At 37.4% G+C, this 18,685-nt stretch overlaps 1 protein-coding gene across 1 annotated transcript; it reads right to left on the reverse strand.

The window, feature by feature from the left end:
* Positions 1–7,270: 7,270 nt before the first annotated feature.
* Positions 7,271–18,272, reverse strand: il6r (interleukin 6 receptor). The gene is made up of 10 exons (XM_048152057.1): positions 17,426–18,272; positions 15,251–15,868; positions 15,037–15,160; positions 12,308–12,477; positions 12,062–12,213; positions 11,783–11,945; positions 10,358–10,395; positions 8,942–9,008; positions 8,594–8,714; positions 7,271–8,427 (listed from the first exon to the last, which is right to left on the reverse strand). The coding sequence occupies exons 1-10, from the start codon at positions 17,517–17,519 to the stop codon at positions 8,178–8,180; spliced, it is 1,797 nt and encodes a 598-aa protein (XP_048008014.1). The 5' UTR covers positions 17,520–18,272; the 3' UTR covers positions 7,271–8,177.
* Positions 18,273–18,685: the final 413 nt, after the last annotated feature.

Here is an 18,685-nt window from a genome sequence, read left to right on the forward strand (position 1 = left end):
ATGGACGGGGTCAAGACAATAGACATGAGAGCACATGGCAAAAGGAAACACTGGATAAACCATGTGCTCACACCAAACAAGACAACAAGAAAGCATGCAGCCAGTGAAACACAAGATAAGACAAAATGATAGCATCGTCAGAGCTCTGTCACCAACCAAAGAGTAAACAGACCCTGACACTAACTTACTCTTACTACTACTATTACTATTGCTGTATGCATAGACGACTTGTACACTGTAGCTATGATCTTTAATATATTTTTCCTGATTCCTTATTTAATCTGGCTCCCTAAAATTGGGACAATTTTATTTATTTTTTTTTACACAAAATTGGATTTAAAATGCTAAATAAGTACTTTTACGATGAACAAGACAACTTGCTGAATGAAACATGCGATGTGATTGTGTGACAAATGATGCATGTATCAGATGTAGTGAATACTGTTGAAGTGCTATTTCACTAGTTCACAGTATACAGTAGCTTTTAGCATGTCGCCCCCTGCTGTTACTAAAAGTATAGGTACCGCCAACTGAAGAACTTGAAATATTAATCAGCTAATATTATGTAAAGCAAAATTACCTTTCTTTACAGTGAGAGAACATAATTATGTAAATATATTTTATAAAACATATCTGAATTAAAATTTCCGGGCATTGTATTATTGTATTTTTCTGAGGTTCTAAATGAAATATAGGCTAAATTATAATGTGGCCCCAAAAATATTTGGACATTTAAGTCACACTTATGAATGCCACATTTATGAATATCATTGCATTAAAACAGACAAACAAAAATACAGAATATGGAATAAAACATGGAATAAAATTCACTACAGTGATTTTTTTTACTACAGTGATCACACTTTAAACAAGACATTTCACAAAAAGAATTTTGTTACATTTCAAAATATACATATAATACAACAGGCTACTGTTCAAAATGAATACAAAAAGTATTTGAATCACTTTATTGCTGGTAAGTGGAACATGTTATAGGCTAGTTCATGTGCTGGTTACTCTGTTAGAACACCTGTGTGAATCTGAGGGAACTGACTTAATACATCTACTAATATCACCTTTGGACCAGCTGGTTAAATATAAACATGGGTAATAAAAGTGAAATTAATTTACTTTGAAAAGGAAAAAAGGATATACATAGCCTAATTTAAATTAGGTCTACACTTTTTAATGGCACACACATAGGGTTGCCAAATTTAGAAAAGGACAATCATGATTCTTTATAGGAAAATAAAGTTTAAAATTTTATTTTTCCTTTTATTGTGAGAGGACATTATGTAGAGAGGAGCAAAGTGGAACAGAGAGAAGGGGATGGAATCAGGAAAAGTCCAAGAGCCGGGACTTGAACTTTGGTTGCCCAAAGCATAAAGTTACTGAAGATGAGCATACTACCCACTAGGCTATTGCCATGAATCAACTAACCTTGGTTAGCCAGGACTTGAACTTGGTTTGCCAAAGCATAAGTTGCATATAGTAAATGTACTATAGGTGAGCATGCTACCCACTAGGCTATTGGCATGAACTTACTAGCCTTAGTTTGATTAGAACCTTATTGTGGAAAATCCATGGGGGGACCAGAATCCAATGGCAAAAATTCAGCAAGCAGAAACACAAGAGCTACAACTAACTTTAGCCACAGCCTTAGATCAACTGAATCAAAATCAACTGAAGATAAAAAGACATTTAATCTCTCCAGGGTCCGTATTTATCAAGTTTCTCAAAGTGCCATTTAAGTCTTAAGTGCTGAGAATTCATGAAATTTACTCCTACTTAAACTTAAGTATAAAAGCAAGTTATCAAATTTCTTAAAGCTAAGAATCACTCTTACTCTCCCAGTTATTTGAGACAGTTTGAGAAGTCTCTCAAGTGGTTAGGAGTTGCCAGAAGGGGCTTGTGATGGCACTGAGGGGGAGTAAGAATGTTTTTGAAATGTTTGACGATGAGCAGTTAATTAAACATTACCATTTGGACAGAGCAGGCATCATCTTTGTCAGCGCTGGTTAATATTGGGCTGAACTTGTTTGACTAATTCAGCAAGTAGCTCTTCTTCATCCTGCCAGTTTGGGTTTTTTTTTTTTGGGATCCATGGTGGCTGGTTATATCATAAAATCTAGGCTATAGGCAGGTCAGTTAACAGCACACCGGTTTGAAATGTGCAATTTAGACATAATGGAAAATGTGTTTATCTTTAATTTCCAATGTGTATATCATAATGTATTCTCTTAAAAATTCTTTATTGTCAAATGTGTGTTGAATATAAACTCCTCTTAGCAATTACACCATTCAATGTAAATTTATCTGAGAATATTTTGAAACTTTTGAGCGCAGCTTTGAGCCAAGAACTTTTTTTACTCTTAAATAAATTCTTAGCAGTGTTCTTGTAAGTAATTCTCGTAGGCTTGATAAATACGGGCCCAGATCTCAGCAGAGAAGGATTAAACTCCACAAACAGCATTACAGTTTCACATATTACTAATCAGATTGAATTTATTTCTGTCATTCATCTACAGAGGTTAGAATTAGAATTTAGAATTAACAGAAGTTTAACACTAATATTTGTTTTATTTGAAGTCACCATAATGGTGATTGGTGTTTCCATTAGTTGGGCTCTTAACTCTTATAATATGTTTTTCTTTTCTGGCTGCTGTGACAGTGTGTTTGTCAAACACTTCTGCAGTAGTGATTGGGAAATGAATCCTCATGAAGCACTGAGGCTTTCCCCTGACTGATCTGGGAAAAGATTCAAAGCTTTGAGAGTGTTGAGAACAGTGCCATCTGGTGCTTATTTAAAATAAAGCAGCCAGAAGCCTGTGGAAGAAGCTCTGTCAGGTGAAGCAACCACAACACCCTCCATAGTTTCAATGTTATGTGTACAAATAAAAGCCTTACATGTTTGTGTTTAATTTGTCCATTAAAAAAATTTATTTACCCATTAAAATGTGACAATAAAATATGGGCTTATATGATTAGATGTAATACACTCTCTCTCTCCACAAACACACATAGTGAATAAGGACATTGTGAGATAGGATCATCTGTTATTAAATGTGCTTATGATACTTGGCAGTAATAGTGCTTGGGTAACTGTTGGAATGACAGAAAGGTGATAAAGTTTTTAATTATTTTTATTGAGAAATAAAAGCTGTTTCACAGTGTTGGGGCTGAGTCTATTTCTCCTTTAAGACAGTACTTCCCCGGCCTTAGAGAACGCTCTTTCACATGGTACAGAGGAGGCCGGGGTACAAAAAAACTGTAATGCCAATGTATAGAAATGGGGGTCTCGTAAGGAACAAAAGCAGCCATCTTTTGAAAGCTCATGACAGGACAAAGCCGACAGCCACGGAGATCTCGTAACCAAACAAAACCGACTGCATTTCTCTTTGAAATCTCGTAAGAGAGTGAAGGAACAACAGCGGCCGTCTTTTGAGAGCTCATGACTGAACACAGCCCACCACCACTGAGATTGCATAACCTAACATCAGTGAAATCTTGTAACTGAACAAAACCGACTGCCTTCAAAATCTCGTATGAGATTGAAGGAACAAAACTGGCAATCTTTTGAAAGCTCATGACTGATCAAAGCCCACCGTGACTGAGATCTCTTAACCAAACAAAAACTAAGATTTTTGTCTTCGAAATCTCGTAAGAGAGCGAAGGAACAAAAGCAGCCATACTTTTGAAAGCTCATGACTGACAGCCCACTACCACTGAAATCGTATAACCTAACAAAACCGGCCATCAGTGAAATATCGTAACCGAATAAAACCGAATGCCTTTTGTCTTTGAAATCTCGTATGAGAGTGAAGGAACAAAACCTTCAATCTTTTGAAAGCTCATGACTGATCAAAGCCCACCGCCACTGAGATCGCATAACCTAACAAAACCAGCCATCAGTGAAATCTTGTGACAGAACAAAACCGACCGCCTTTGTCTTCGAAATCTTGTAAGAGAGCCAAAGAACAAAAGCAGCCATACTTTTGAAAGCTCATGACTGAACACAGCTCACCACCACTGAGATTGCGTGACCTAGCAAAACTGGCCATCAGTGAAATCTCATGACGAAATAAAACCAACTGCCTTTGTCTCAGAAGTCTCGTAAGAGAGCGAAGGAACAAAACCGGAATTCTTTTGAATGCTCATGACAGAACAAAGCTGACCGTAACTGAACAAAACCAATGGCCTTTGTCTTTGAAATCGAAGGAACAAAGCAGCTGTACTTTTGAAAGCTCATGACTGAACACAGCCCACCACCAATGAGATCGCATAACCTAACAAAACCGGCCATCAGTGAAATCTTGTGACAGAACAAAACCAACCGCTTTTGTCTTCGAAATCTTGTGAGAGAGCCAAGGAATAAAAGCAGCCATACTTTTGAAAGCTTATGACTGAACACAGCCCACCACCACTGAGATTGCGTGACCTAACAAAACCGGCCATCAGTGAAATCTCGTGACTGAACAAAACCGACTACCTTTGTCTCCGAAATCTTGTAAGAGAGCCAAGGAACAAAAGCAGCCATTCTTTTGAAAGCTCATGACTGAACACAGCCCACCACCACTGAGATTGTGTGACTTAACAAAACTGGCCATCAGTGAAATCTCGTAAGAGAGCGAAGGAACAAAACCAGCTGTCTTTTGAAAGCTCATGGTAGAACAAAGCTGGCCGCAACTGAGATCTCGTAACCAAACAAAAACAATGGTTTTTGTCGTTGAAATCTTATAAGAGAGTGAAGGAACAAAAGCGGTTGTCTTTTGAAAGCTCCTGACTGATCAAAGCCCACTGCCACTTAGATCTCATAACCTAACAAAACCGGCCTTCAGTGAAATCTCATAACCGAACAAAACCGAACACCTTTGTCTCTGAAATCTTGTAAGAGAGTGAAGGAACAAAAGCGGCCGTCTTTTGAAAGCTCATGACAGAACAAAATGCCACCGCCACTGAGATCTCGTAACCAAACAAAACCAACGGCCTTTGTCTTTGAAATCTCGCAAGAGAGTGAAGGAACAAAAATGGGGTTCTTTTGAAAGCTCATAACAGCACATATCTGACCGCCACTGAGATCTCATAACCGAACAAAACCGACGGCCTTTGTCTTTAATTTCATGGCGGAACAAAACCGATTGCGTTTATCTTCGAAATCTCGTAAGAGAGCCAAGGAACAAAAGCAGCCGTACGTTTCAAAGCTTATGACTGAAACCAGCCCACCACCACTGAGATTGCGTGACTTAACAAAACCGGCCATCAGTGAAATCTCATGATGGAACAAAACCGACTGCCTTTGTCTCTGAAATCTTGTAAAAGCATGAAGGAACAAAAGCAATTTTCGATTGAGCTTAGAACAGCACAAATCTGACCGCCACTGAGATCTCGTAACCGAATAAAACCCACGGCCTTTGTCTTTGATATCTCATAAGAGAGCGAAGGAACAAAAGCAGCTGTACTTTTGAAAGCTCATGATTTAACACAGCCCACCACCACTGAGATCGCATAACCTAACAAAACCGGTCATCAGTGAAATCTCATGACAGAACAAAACTGACCGCCTTTGTCTTCGAAATCTCGTAAGAGAGCCAAGGAACAAAAGCAGCTGTACTTTTGAAAGCTTATGACTGAACACAGCCCACCACCACTGAGATTGCATGACCTAACAAAACCGGCCATCAGTGAAATCTCGTGACAGAACAAAACCAAACGCCTTTGTCACCGAAATCTCGTAAGAGAGCCAAGGAACAAAAGCAGACATTTTTTTGAAAGATCATGACTGAACACAGCCCACCACCACTGAGATTGCGTGACTTAACAAAACCGGCCATCAGTGAAATCACTTGACGGAACAAAACTGACTGCCTTTGTCTCTGAAATCTCGTAAGAGAGCCAAGGAACAAAAGCAGCCGTCTTTTGACAGCCGATGACAGAACAAAGCCGACCGCTGCTGAGATATCGTAACCGAACAAAACCGACCGCCTTTGTCTCCGAAATCTCGTAAGAGAGCGAAGGAACACAAGCGGAAGTCTTTTGAAAGCTCATGACAGAACAAAGCCGACCACCACTGAGATCTGGTAGCCGAACAAAACCGACAGACTTTGTCTTTGATCTTGTAACAGAATTCAATGGCAAATGTACAGCTGTTGAAATTCAGAGGGGAGGAGCATTTTCAGATTTTAATTAAATATTACGAAGAATTTTTGTGTGTGGATTGACTTGCACAGATGAATTGTTCACCACAAAACTAGCAATTTGAGCTAACAAAATAAATAAGGTCAATTTTGATTTCATGTGTACTTTAATGCAGTGACTTAAAAGATGTTCATTCTGTCATGTGTGTGGATGGAGTTCAGCCAGCATCAGTTTAAATGTTACATTTTTGCCTTTTTAGAATCTCATGGGGGGGACAGAATTCGACGGCAAATATACAGCTGTCGAATATATACAGCTGTCGACTGCAAATATACAGCCGCAGCAAAATTGGCGAGAGAAGCCTGGACTCGAACCTAGGATTCTTTGTATGCAAGTGCACCAGAATTAGACTGCAAATATACAGCTGTTGTATAAAAGAGCCTGATTCTATCATGTGTGTGGATGAACTTTAACCAGCTATCGAAATCCGTTCCCCTATACATATACATCTATATATTTAAAGATTTCAGCCTATATGCAGTCATGAGTACTACAGCCAAATAGTGGTTATTGATAGTTTTGCTATTTTATACAAACATATGTCACTAGATGTCACCAAAGTATGGCAAATTTTAAGGTTTTGGCTGTCTGAACTTACTGGATTGAAAATGTAAAAAATATTTAATATAACATAAAAACAAGCATATTTTACATAAAAAACATGGTACATTTAGAGATAAATAAATAAAAAAATCACAAAATAAAAGCATAAATTGATAGGTTTTATTTTATCGAAGATAGTGATATGACATTTGTTTAAAAAAAAAATGTTGGGATCACACTTGAGTTTCACAATTAATCACAATTACTTATTATTACACTTGCCTTAATAAAATGTTTTCTCTTACCTCCTGGTTTTGCACAGCCTCATCAACAGAGCAGAAATCTGAAATTGTATATTTTCTTGATTTTTGACAAACTGAATACAGGTTGTCCTCCAAGACTTTCAGTGTCTGATTGTGCAGAAGGGAATATTTCTAGTAGAAATGTATTTCACTGCTGGTCTACTGTACATTTAGTCCAATGATGCTCCAGTATGTTCACACATACAGATGGAATAAAAAAAACAGTTCTATCAGTTTCGGTTTCATTTTATTGATAGATTTCTTTCTTTATTTGAAGAAATTTGTTCAAATTTGTTTTAACATGGGCCTTTGTTCCTGCTAAGATCTTTGTTCTCCCTTATCTCACACAACCACCTGAAAGGATTTTTCTTTCCATTGTCACCTTTGACTTTTGTATTTTAATATGCATTTTAAAAAGCAATGTACAGACAGAAATACAATATAATTCAGCATATTCAGCAGTAGAACATGATTGTATGCCATTTTCACATTTGAGAAGGTCTCCCTGGAGTAAGCTGACATGTGGTTAGTGATATGCACAATGAAGAAAAGGATTTTTCTTATTGCATGGCTCACCGCTAATCCATAAGTCCACAACTTCTCCCAACAAGTGATTTCCAACTTTCCAACTTTTTGCTTTATTACAGGGCAAACACTTATTTACATTTAAAGGATTATTCCAAATTCAATAAGTTAAACTACATGTGGCATAATGTTGATTACCACAAAAATTTAATTTTCTTAAAAAAAAAAAAAACAGTGAATCACTAACAAGTGAATGGGGCAAATCTGTTAATGTTAAAATCAACACTGTATCATTAGCATTATCATAAGTAAGGCATTTAGCAGACACTCTTATTCAGAGCGACTTATAAAAAGTGCTTTAGCTTCACATGTGAGACTGCCCAACAGATGGTAGGCATTTTGTAGAGTTGCTTTAAAAATACTTATTTACAAATAGTTTTGAAAGGAGTCAAAAACATCAAGAAAGGATAGTGAATTTGTCTATAATAAGACTCAACTTATTATTATTTTTTTTTTTACAAACCCATTATACTGTTATTGAACTAGAACAAAGACACAGTGTGTGACCTTTATTCAATCGCAGTTTATCTACTACAGTGAGGTTTCGTCTGTCTACTCATGTCTGTCCTTCCCACCCTCAGTCCCTGGAGACAGGAAATAATCCATGTTATGCAGATAAATGCCCTCTTCTTCAACAGGAAGGAAGTGTTGCAGGCTGTGCTTGGGAGGCAACATCAGTAACTTTCCCTCCTCTGGAAGCTGTTCAGAGGCAGCAGGAGCAGGAAGAGGGTGAGAGGAATGAAGGAGGAACGTAAAGGGCAAAGTCTGTTTTCCTATTCTGGACATAAAATGCAGCCTATTCCTGAGAAGACATAAGAACAGAATGAAAACCAGGTAAAGATGAGAGATTTTAATGGAGAAATAAACAGACTTTAATGGAACACCTTTGACTTTTTAAAAGACATTTTCCGAGCTAAGAAATTGCTAAATTGATATTAAATGATGGATGAGAGAAGAAAGAGTTTTACCTGAAGATAAAGACTGTGAACATGGTGAGGGCTACAAGAAAACACAGCCCAAAAACACACGACACATTCAGCAACACAGTAACATATCCGATATCATCAGCTCTAACTATTACTACTGATCCTGAGAGATAGAAAGAGAGAGGTGAAATGTCACATAAGGCTGAAACATTTGGAAATTACAGCACATTGTTAAACTTCAAGCATGTTATGGTGAACATTTCCTGTTTTGACTTTCCAGTAAGGTACCGCATTCATTTCCTTTCCCGTTTCATTATAGAATTAACAGATGCGTGAGTTACAGTACCTTAAGGAGAACAATGTTACCCTTGTTTTCTTGCTCAGACTCACCTACACCAGGGTCTTCTCCAGATCCTCCAGAACCTTCAGAACCTTCAGGAAACATCTCAAATGGATCCTTAAAGGCAGAAGAGAATGGAAGAGATAATAAAAACAAGGTTTAAATATGGTAATGTGAATGTATGAGTGTATGTGGATACATGCAAGTGAATGTACTGTACATGTAACCCTTCAGGTCCTACTCGTCCCACTCTGTGCGGGCCTCGAACCCGGGTCTCCGGCATGGGAGGTGGGCATGCTAACAAGGAAGCTGAAGACTGCAGCCTCTAGCAAACCTCTTGAGGCAAGGGGAGTGTGGTTTATCTGCACAGCTCTTACTAACTGGCCTCCACTACACTCGCCCCACTAAACCTCACTCCCATCTGGGTCATGGCACAAATGTAACCCCTCAGGTCCTACTCGCCCTGCTCTATATGGGCCTTTACTTTCAGAGACCAGCAACTGTTTGAAATAACTTATGATCACCGCATGAGGCAGAAATATATTTATACGTGATGCTAAAGGCTACTTATACTAGTCATTGCAATAATAAATACACACATTTATGGAAAATACCAGAAACTGCATTAGGAATGTAGACTACTCATATATGATTATAATCGTGTATTTATTTGGTTTAACGTTTTATCTGTCTCTTCTCTTTGCCTTTGTTGATACTGGACTAATGCATCTGCATATCTGTCACACACACTGGTTAACTCATATAACTCATAACTACTGTTTTCTTCTCATGAGCTCCCTCTGTTGCTCTGGCTGAAAGGATAACAGTATAGAGAGACGGAGAGATCGCTTAAACCTCCTCTGATTGTAATCATCGTATAAATTAATACAAATGTTCTGAAATGTAACATAAACATATGATATATGTGTAAATTATGATTTAAATGTGTAAATTATTCATTTATCATTATAAATCGTAAATAAATAGAAGCAGAAGGTGTAACCGAATAAGTATGTGTTCTCTTTTTATGTGAAATGGTAAAAAACATTTTTATTCAACATGATTGATGTGCACTCCTGACACAAATTAATAAATTACTGTTACTGTAACATAATTTTTTTGTAAAATATTGGTCAACTATTGATGTTGGAATTTTAAGTGTTTAAGTAAAGACCAAATGTTTGCTTCTGTCATGCTCTTTTTACGGTCTAGCTAGTTTTCAGTCAGCTGGTGAAATGGTGAGGTTGTGTGACGTTGTTCTGTGGAAGTGTGTTAAGGGCGGGTTTTAGGGAAGTGCTGCGGGGCTACTGGCCCGACAGTGGAAATGCAACTTGATTTTGGCCTCGGTGCTTGAGGTCCGAGGCTATTGGCCCAGCAAGGCACGTTATTAGCCCTTGCTCGCACTGGTCCGACAGTGGAAAAGCAACTACTGTGTTTATGTGTGGTACTGTGTTGAATCAACTCACCAAGGTAATGTTCTCAGAGGAAGCAGTCGTCTCAGGAGCTACAAAGAAACACAATCAAACATTCAAATGTACAAATGTGTTTTTAAGGGTAAAAATAAATAGTTGTTGTAACCTTAAATCCTGTTGTTTTGCTCCTCCTACAGCAAAACATTATAAGATATTAAGACTTATTTTTAGAAAATTATTGATTAAAATATTGAAAATAAAATACAGTCTCATCAATTAATTTCTTTAAGCAATTTCACTGTATTTTCCTTGCATATTTTACACTAGAAAATAAGACATTGATAATGCGTACATACATGGATTATGGTATAGAGACTGTATTTTTGTACTTAATGTGATGTGAAAGACTTCAACTTAATGGTTGGATTTCAATTTTGAATGCTGTCAGTTAAAGCTGTCATTTGCAATTTAGAACGTTTGTTGCAAAGTCCTTTTTGAGAGCTTGCCCAATTGATTGAAAGCTCAACGTCCAATAGACAACCAGATGCTTTTTCCAATGCAAACAGTTTAAATGATAAACTCCTAGTCTCCCAGTGAAGCACACCATCTGGATGGGACCCAAAACAACGTGTTTAGAGCCTTCTGTCTGATGAACACTGATCTTTGCTCTATTAAAATCAATAATACAGGTTTGTGCCAAAGACTCCCACTAAGGCATGGATTCAATACGACTTGATTAAAGTGGATCACTTGAACAGTTTTGTATGCTATTTTTATACACACATATAACAAAACTGATATAATTTGTATATAATTGTATGTATATATATGTATATTATATACACACACATATACCAAAATTGATAGAATTTGTATATAGTTGTATACATATCTTATATCAAAGACTATAGAATAACACAAGACATGTCACTCGTATTGTTTTGAATGGGAGAAGTGTAACGCGCAATATGGCGGAATAAGTCCCGCCTTCTAAATAAGAGCCAATCGCCGACTGGTAAAGTCATCGCGTCACTTCAGCGGCCGTTAGAATCACCGGTTTCTATAGAAACAGTCAGACGCGCGCCTCCGGAGACGCGCATTTAGGTCTGCGCATGCGCATTAGCTTGATCCAGCCTGAAAAATAGTTTTTTTTGTCATGATTCCAGCGTTTAGAAACTAAATTTATGAGCCGGTTGTTGTTAGATTTCATTGGTGATTTCAAATATGAAATTTAATCGTAAGGTTGGCGAACAGTTTTGGAGAATTTGATGTTTCCCCATTCAAAGAGATTGCATGATGCCCAGGATGCCCGAGAGGCGTTTCAAAGATGGCCACCGAGTGAAATTACTTGTCTTAAAGGGACTTTGCTTATATTCACAGTACACACACACACACACATTATTTGGGACATTTTTGATTAAATGTTACTGATAACAGTGTTTTCTTTGCAGTATTCAAAATTACTATGTATTTTGTTACCTGACCAAGTGACTGCCAAGAAAGTATCAGTCCAGTCACTCCAGACACCATCAAACTCATCCTTGGCCCGAAGCTGCACTTCATACTGAGTGTGAGGCAGAGCATCATAAATTGTATAGGTCTGATGTTTGTCTAGCTTGTCATCTATCACCACTGTCTGGTACTAAATACAAATACAAGCACTCATAAATATAGACACAGACTCTACACAATGTAAGCCATTGTGTCATTTCATCCAAAAGATCTATGCATATGTATATACAAGCCCTCCAACTTTACATTCTCGGCGAGTTGTGGTCGGTATCTCAGCTCGAAATGCAGGACATAGTAGCCATGCTTCCAGGAACTGGGATAAGACCAGGATACTTTAAGGATATGCTCCTGGCCCTCAACTGGTCTCACCGACACATTGTTTGGGGGGTCTGGCTTAACTACAGAGAGAAAAAAGAGATTTTCATTTCGTAGTATGCTTTTAAATGTAACTAATCGACATCCTACAGGACAAAAAAACATGCAAGCGCTCACTGATGTCGTGTAGCCTGAAGCTGAGTTTAGAGCTTGTGGCACTGCCTGCTGTGTTAGACACACACAGTTTTGTCTCATGGAGAGCTTTGTCACCCTCCTCCACAGGGAAAGCACACCAACAGCGGGACCGGGAGAATGAACAAGGCACACGAGTGATGTTACCAAACAATCTTTGGAGGGGCAGAGAGAGAAAGGAAAAGAAGTGCACAAAAGAGATCAGATTATGTTGTTTAATGTGGTTTAATAATTGAAATGATGCACATACATTCCAAATCCATATGCTGATGTTTCAAATGTTTATTATAAACAATTTTATTATATATAAATATTTAATATATCACATGTAACAGTTATGTTTAGTTTCATTGTGTTTTGGTCTTTTGTTCAGGTTTCCTGCCATTTGTATGTTGACCTAGGTTGTGTTTGAAATCACCCCCTATACCCTCATTCACTATTCCTTATATTACTCCACTAATATAGCCCACTTGAGGGAGTGAATGAAAACAAGTGAGCGAATTTGGACACTGAGTGCGCCGAAAGGGCTGCCACTTTCGCATAGTTTGTGCTCGCTGTTTAATAATCATTTGAAACTTAGTAACTAGCAAACTAGCATGTATAAAGCTTAATTAAACAATTTAATAATCAATTAAAAATAAATGTATACCTGAATGATATTACGCTGTAGCTACATTGAACCAGCAGTTCGGAAAATGGATGGATAGATGATTCAGCCGCGGGTGTCATCTTCAGGTCAGATGCGGGAATTCAATCAGTGCAGGACTGTCACAGTGCATTATGGGTACCCTCTAGCCATTGAGTGTACATCAGTTGTACACTCATTGTTGCAGGGCATTATGGGACTGAATGAGTGCATCCGATAAAATCCACTGGTTTCGGACAACACTACAAATGGCCATCCCCTCAAATAGTGCCCTATTTAAGGGTATAAGGGGCGATTTCAGACATAGCCCTAGTTTCCTAGTGTGTGCCAGTTAGTTACTAATTTAGTTCACCTGTTGTTCATTTAGCTTCCTTGTTTACCCCTGTGTATTTAAACCCTGAGTTCTGTCTGTTCTTTGTTCCATGTTATCTGTATGTAGAGTGTGTTGATGGTTATTTGCTAAATTTATTAAAGGGTTAGTTCACCCAAAAATGAAAATTCTGTCATTTATTACTGAAGGGGTGGATTCTGGAATCCACTGCCGCTTCAATATATATCTTTTAAGTTATTAATCAACATTTATCTTTCTGTTAAATTATTTGAATGACTTCTTTAACGTATGTTAAAGCATTTATTTTCCTTTTCAAACACTAGAAAATAATTTTGAATATTATCTGTACCTCTCACTGAGAGAAAAGAACATGTTATCAGTATGTTTTGGGAAAGTTTCCTGCTCAGAGCAGAGCTCAGATCAACTTCAACCTTGAAGAAGCTGTAAAACGTGTATCTGTGCAGGTCCTTTGTACTGGTGGACAACTGGCACTCTGCTTGAGACCAGCAGATGCCATGCCATGACCCCAAAAGGACATCCAGTACCTAAATACAGAGTCCCCTCGTCAGCATTGTGACGAATGGAGATATGTTTCTGACTATCTGTCCACGTGTGGAAGATGACCAAATTTGTCTATTTTTCTTAGCCAATCAGAATCATTCAACCTGAAGTAATGACGTAGTTAGTAGACTCTTGTTAGAGTATAATTATTGTGTAAATGTGAATGTACGCAGAGGCTGGCTTCTGCTGATGAAACTGCAAACTATTCTTCAGTATTTTCTTTAGTTTATTATTTTTTTTAAACTCTGACTCCAGGTCTTTATTCAACATATCTGGTCTTTTGGGTCTTTAACTGTAAAATTCCACTACATTACTTACCCTCATGCCGTTCCACACCCGTAAGACCTTCGTTAATCTTCTGAACACAAATTAAAATATTTTAGTTGAAATCTGATGGCTCAGTGAGGCCTGCATAGGGAGCAATGACATGTGAGTTCATGTGAGTACAGTGGCTCAATATTAATATTATAAAGCGACGAGAATATTTTTGGTGCGCCAAAAAAAAACAAAAAACGACTTATTTAGTGATGGCCGATTTCAAAACACTGCTTCAGGAAGCTTTGGAGCGTTATGAATCAGCGTATCGAATCAGCGGTTCTGAGCGCCAAAGTCACGTGATTTCAGCAGTTTGGCGGTTTGACACGTGATCCGAATCATGATTCATAACGCTGATTCATAACGCTCTGAATCTTCCTGAAGCAGTGTTTTGCAGTGTTTTTTTTTTTTTTGGCACACCAAAAATATTCTCGTCACTTTATAATATTAATATTGAGCCACTGTACTCACATGAACTGATTTAAATATGTTTTTAGTACCTTTATGGATCTTGAGAGAGGAAGTGTCATTGCTGGCTATGGAGGCCTCACGGAGCCATCGGATTTCAACTAAAATATCTTAATTTGTGTTCCGAAGATTAACGAAGGTCTTACGGGTGTGGAACGACATGAGGGTGAGTAATAAATGACAGAATTTTTGGGTGAACTAACCCTTTAAAGACTTTGAATCAATACTTCCTTGTGTGTTTTGACTAAAACACTCCAGAAACCAGTCATCACACAAAACTGAATATGGGGCATAAGATATTGGAGTGGCATGATAGGTCACTTATTCCTAAAGTGCTGATTGCCGCTAAATAAATTCAGTCTGTCTTTGTAGATTTACCAAGCACATGCTCACCCTCTATTAAGAAGTAGGTAACACAGCGGCCGTGGGGTTACCGGATGTTTGGACGTCCAATCACAGCGGACCTTACTAGTGTGAAACTTCCTGTAGCAACGGACAGTGGAGCTCTCTGGAGGCACTGTGAAAATAACACAAGAATGTCAATTTCTTCTGCGTACTCTATATTTGTAAATCATTTATCAATATGCTTGCGAAAGAAAGTCCTCACCCCCGACTCTGATTTTGAATGTGGAAATGAGTCTCTCTCCTCTGTAGCAGCTGTAATCCCCAGCATCTGCCCAGCTGAGATGTGGACGTCTTAAAATCCCACCCCTTTCCACACCAACATGCACTTGTCGTCCATTGAGAGTCCAGCGTGTTCGCTTTTTGATGCCTCGTGTCACCCTGGAGCCTTCCTCTTCATAATCATAGTCCTCATAATCATCTTGATCAGGATCTGTCCCCATGGTGATACCGAAAGCCTCTTCTTCACCTCCAGCAGTTTGACTGACAGCACGCAAAACTCGTCTAGAAGTGCTTTGTTCCTTTCTTATGGTTACAGGGGGTTTCATAGTGACCGTCGTGTCCCCTTTAGTTTTGGTATACATACCAGTCTTTTGGTATGTTCCACTTGTAGCATCTCCCTTCATACCGGTTATTTGTGTAGCATTAGCATAAACTCTTTTGGATGTCCAGCTGACAGTGATGTCTTCTTTCTGCTTGTTTCTGTATTTTTTATTCATGACACTGGCCGAAGCCAACGGCACATCGTCCACAGTGACATGGCCTCTGCAGCCAAGCACAACATTGCTTCCTAATTTCAAGACCAAAACATCAGGAAGGGTCTCTAAAGAAGATTTAAAACAAGAAAATCCAGCACATAATCACATTAATAATCCTTTCCAGATTATTCTGCACACAGCTGGGCTTTGTCATATACATTATTCATACATAGTTGAGCATATACAGTACATTATACCCACAGTTCATTGCGTTGGTTAAATATGGAACACAATTATGCAACAAGGAGGTACTTTGCTTTCATTTCCTTTAAAATCCCCCAGATACTTCTTAACAATCACTCTTTCGTTGCACCAGTGGACAAGATGCAAAGGAAATACAACACCACAATGCTTATAAAAGGACTGAAGGTGATCACTATATGTAATGTAAAAGAAATTTAGAAAGAAAATAAATGATAAATGATTTTTTTTTTTTATATCTCCAAATTCATGGCACTTTTAAACAGTTAATAATTGCTGAAAGCCTATAAAATCTATACTATGTCCATACTATCCCTCATTTTTAAGTGTCATACACAAACACTTGCTAATACAATACCATAGAAATACACTTATTATTAATTAATTAATTAACTATGAGCACTTTTGGCTCTCACTGTAGAAAATAAACTCTCACTTGTTTTTTGAACTTGTCCACTAACAATGTCCAATAGTGGACATATACAACTTTTTTTTTTTTGTCCTTAAAGTCATGGTCATTTCCACCACATCTTTGTTTAAAATTATATATTATATATTGCATTTAAGATCATTTTGTGGTGGAAATTAAAAAGCAGACACTTTTGTTTTGCCAAGTCTAAAATCATGCGTGTATGATGTATCTGAAATGCAGTTAAATAATATTTTCACAATTTTTGCATGATCTGACATTATAACTTGATTGTAATTGATGCACAATAATAAAAATTTTCTCCAGAAGTGAAATGTCCGTTATGAAAATCATTTCAGATACAGATATAATTTATAAAAAAAAATAAAATATAGATATAAATCATTTGCACAAAATAAATGTTTATTTAAAAAATAAAACATAGTCCTAACTATTTTTTTATGATGATTTTTCAAATTTTACGATTGAAAATAGAAAACAAAAAATTATGAAGGCATGGTAAAAAGTCAGTTTGAATGTGATTTTCAGAAAAAAATAAAAGAAAAATGTGAATCTACCCGTTTTAATTACAATAATGTAGCTAATAAAACTAACCCGTCTGGAACATAAAAGTGCTTGCAGCTGAAGAAACAAATTCTTGCTTTGCTCCGATTCTCCAGTGGGCTTAATAGATTTGTTTATTTACAGCTCACAATAAACTCTTTAAAAGTGCCGTGATGAAATAGAATCAATATTTAGACTATTACAATTCTCAGTGAATGTCTATTAATTTTAGCTTCTTCACCACAAAGGGTCATCATTAATCACTAACCACTAAGTCAGAAGTGAATCACTCTCACAACAACCTAACAAGACCATGAGAGAGTTCATTCAGGTTTTTAAAGCCAAAATATTGCCTACTGTAATACACGTAAAGTATAACTGATTTGGGTCAATTACAACTCTTGAGTTTAAACCAAAAGAAATTAAATGATTAACTTAATTACTGTACCTTGTCGAGGACACAGCTCATCTTCTGGGGCAGATTGAACTTTAATCGCAGAGAATACACCGAAGAGAAACATGAGTGTAGATCGGGTCCACATTTTTATAGTTTTCACTACGAAAAAATAATCAGCCACCAAAATATGCAATATGGGTCAAACGGGTCATAATGTCAACCCGTTTAGCAAGTTTAACGAGATGATCTTACGTTTTCCTCACATCAATATTTTAAAAGGGGGAAAAAACGCATAGCCTACAGCGATTAACCTAAAACTGATACGTTCTTATTTGAAGCATTGTTCAGATCTGAGATAAGCATTACCCCTTCGTTTGACAAAAAAAATATTTTGAGTTGCTTCAGGATAAGATTGCGACCTGGAGCTCGTTTGTTTGTGAGAGAACCAAAAGACCGCTGCCCCTTCCTCTCCTCCCGCACATTAGCACACTATATCTACAACTAACAAATCCGCTATTGCGACACTGCGAACCACAAGGACAAACAAGTTCCTATTTGACAAGGCAAATAACGAGAAAATAAGTATTTCTGTTTGCGGTCAGGTCTATAGGCTACTACAGAGAAGTAACTTAGATGACCCAAGAAATACTATGTCGCTGAGGGTCACCAGAATATCAAGTCGAAATACATCTGAGGTGCTGCTGGAAACATAATTACATTAGCCTATTAGTTCCCACAATTTCTGTCATCCGTAGAACACAAAAGAAAAAATTCAAGCTTCAAAAGCTTAATAAAATCGTCATAAAAAGTCCATATTCGTGCTCGCTATTCATTGATGATTTAATAATTATCCCTCCAGTGAAATATTAATCATTGAGAGACGAACTCTAGACCGAGTCAGCCCAATTCGTGACTGAATCATTCAAACGAGTCGTGAACCGTATGAATTGATTCACCGATAAGATCCGACTCATAAGAACAAATCGTTCACAAAACGGGCATCACTATAGTGTTTTTGAATCCTTTTTAAAGCTTGACATGTTTATTTTCCATTCAGTGCATGGAAAAAGTGAGCAGTACAATTATGCAAAATTTCACCTTTTGTTTTTCACAAATTAAAGTCATGTTTGGAATGACATGATGGTGAGCAAATTATAACAATTATAATTTTTTTTGGTGAATTAAACAGACACAGTTTTTTTTTAACTTAATTAAAATAATTTAATCATATCTATTTTCCATTTTTCACTAGGCTCATTCATAACAGCAGAGTTGTTTACTTCACAAGTCACATGGACCGTACCACTACTA

This window comes from Megalobrama amblycephala, linkage group LG13, assembly GCF_018812025.1.
Source record: "Megalobrama amblycephala isolate DHTTF-2021 linkage group LG13, ASM1881202v1, whole genome shotgun sequence".
NCBI lineage: Eukaryota > Metazoa > Chordata > Actinopteri > Cypriniformes > Xenocyprididae > Megalobrama > Megalobrama amblycephala.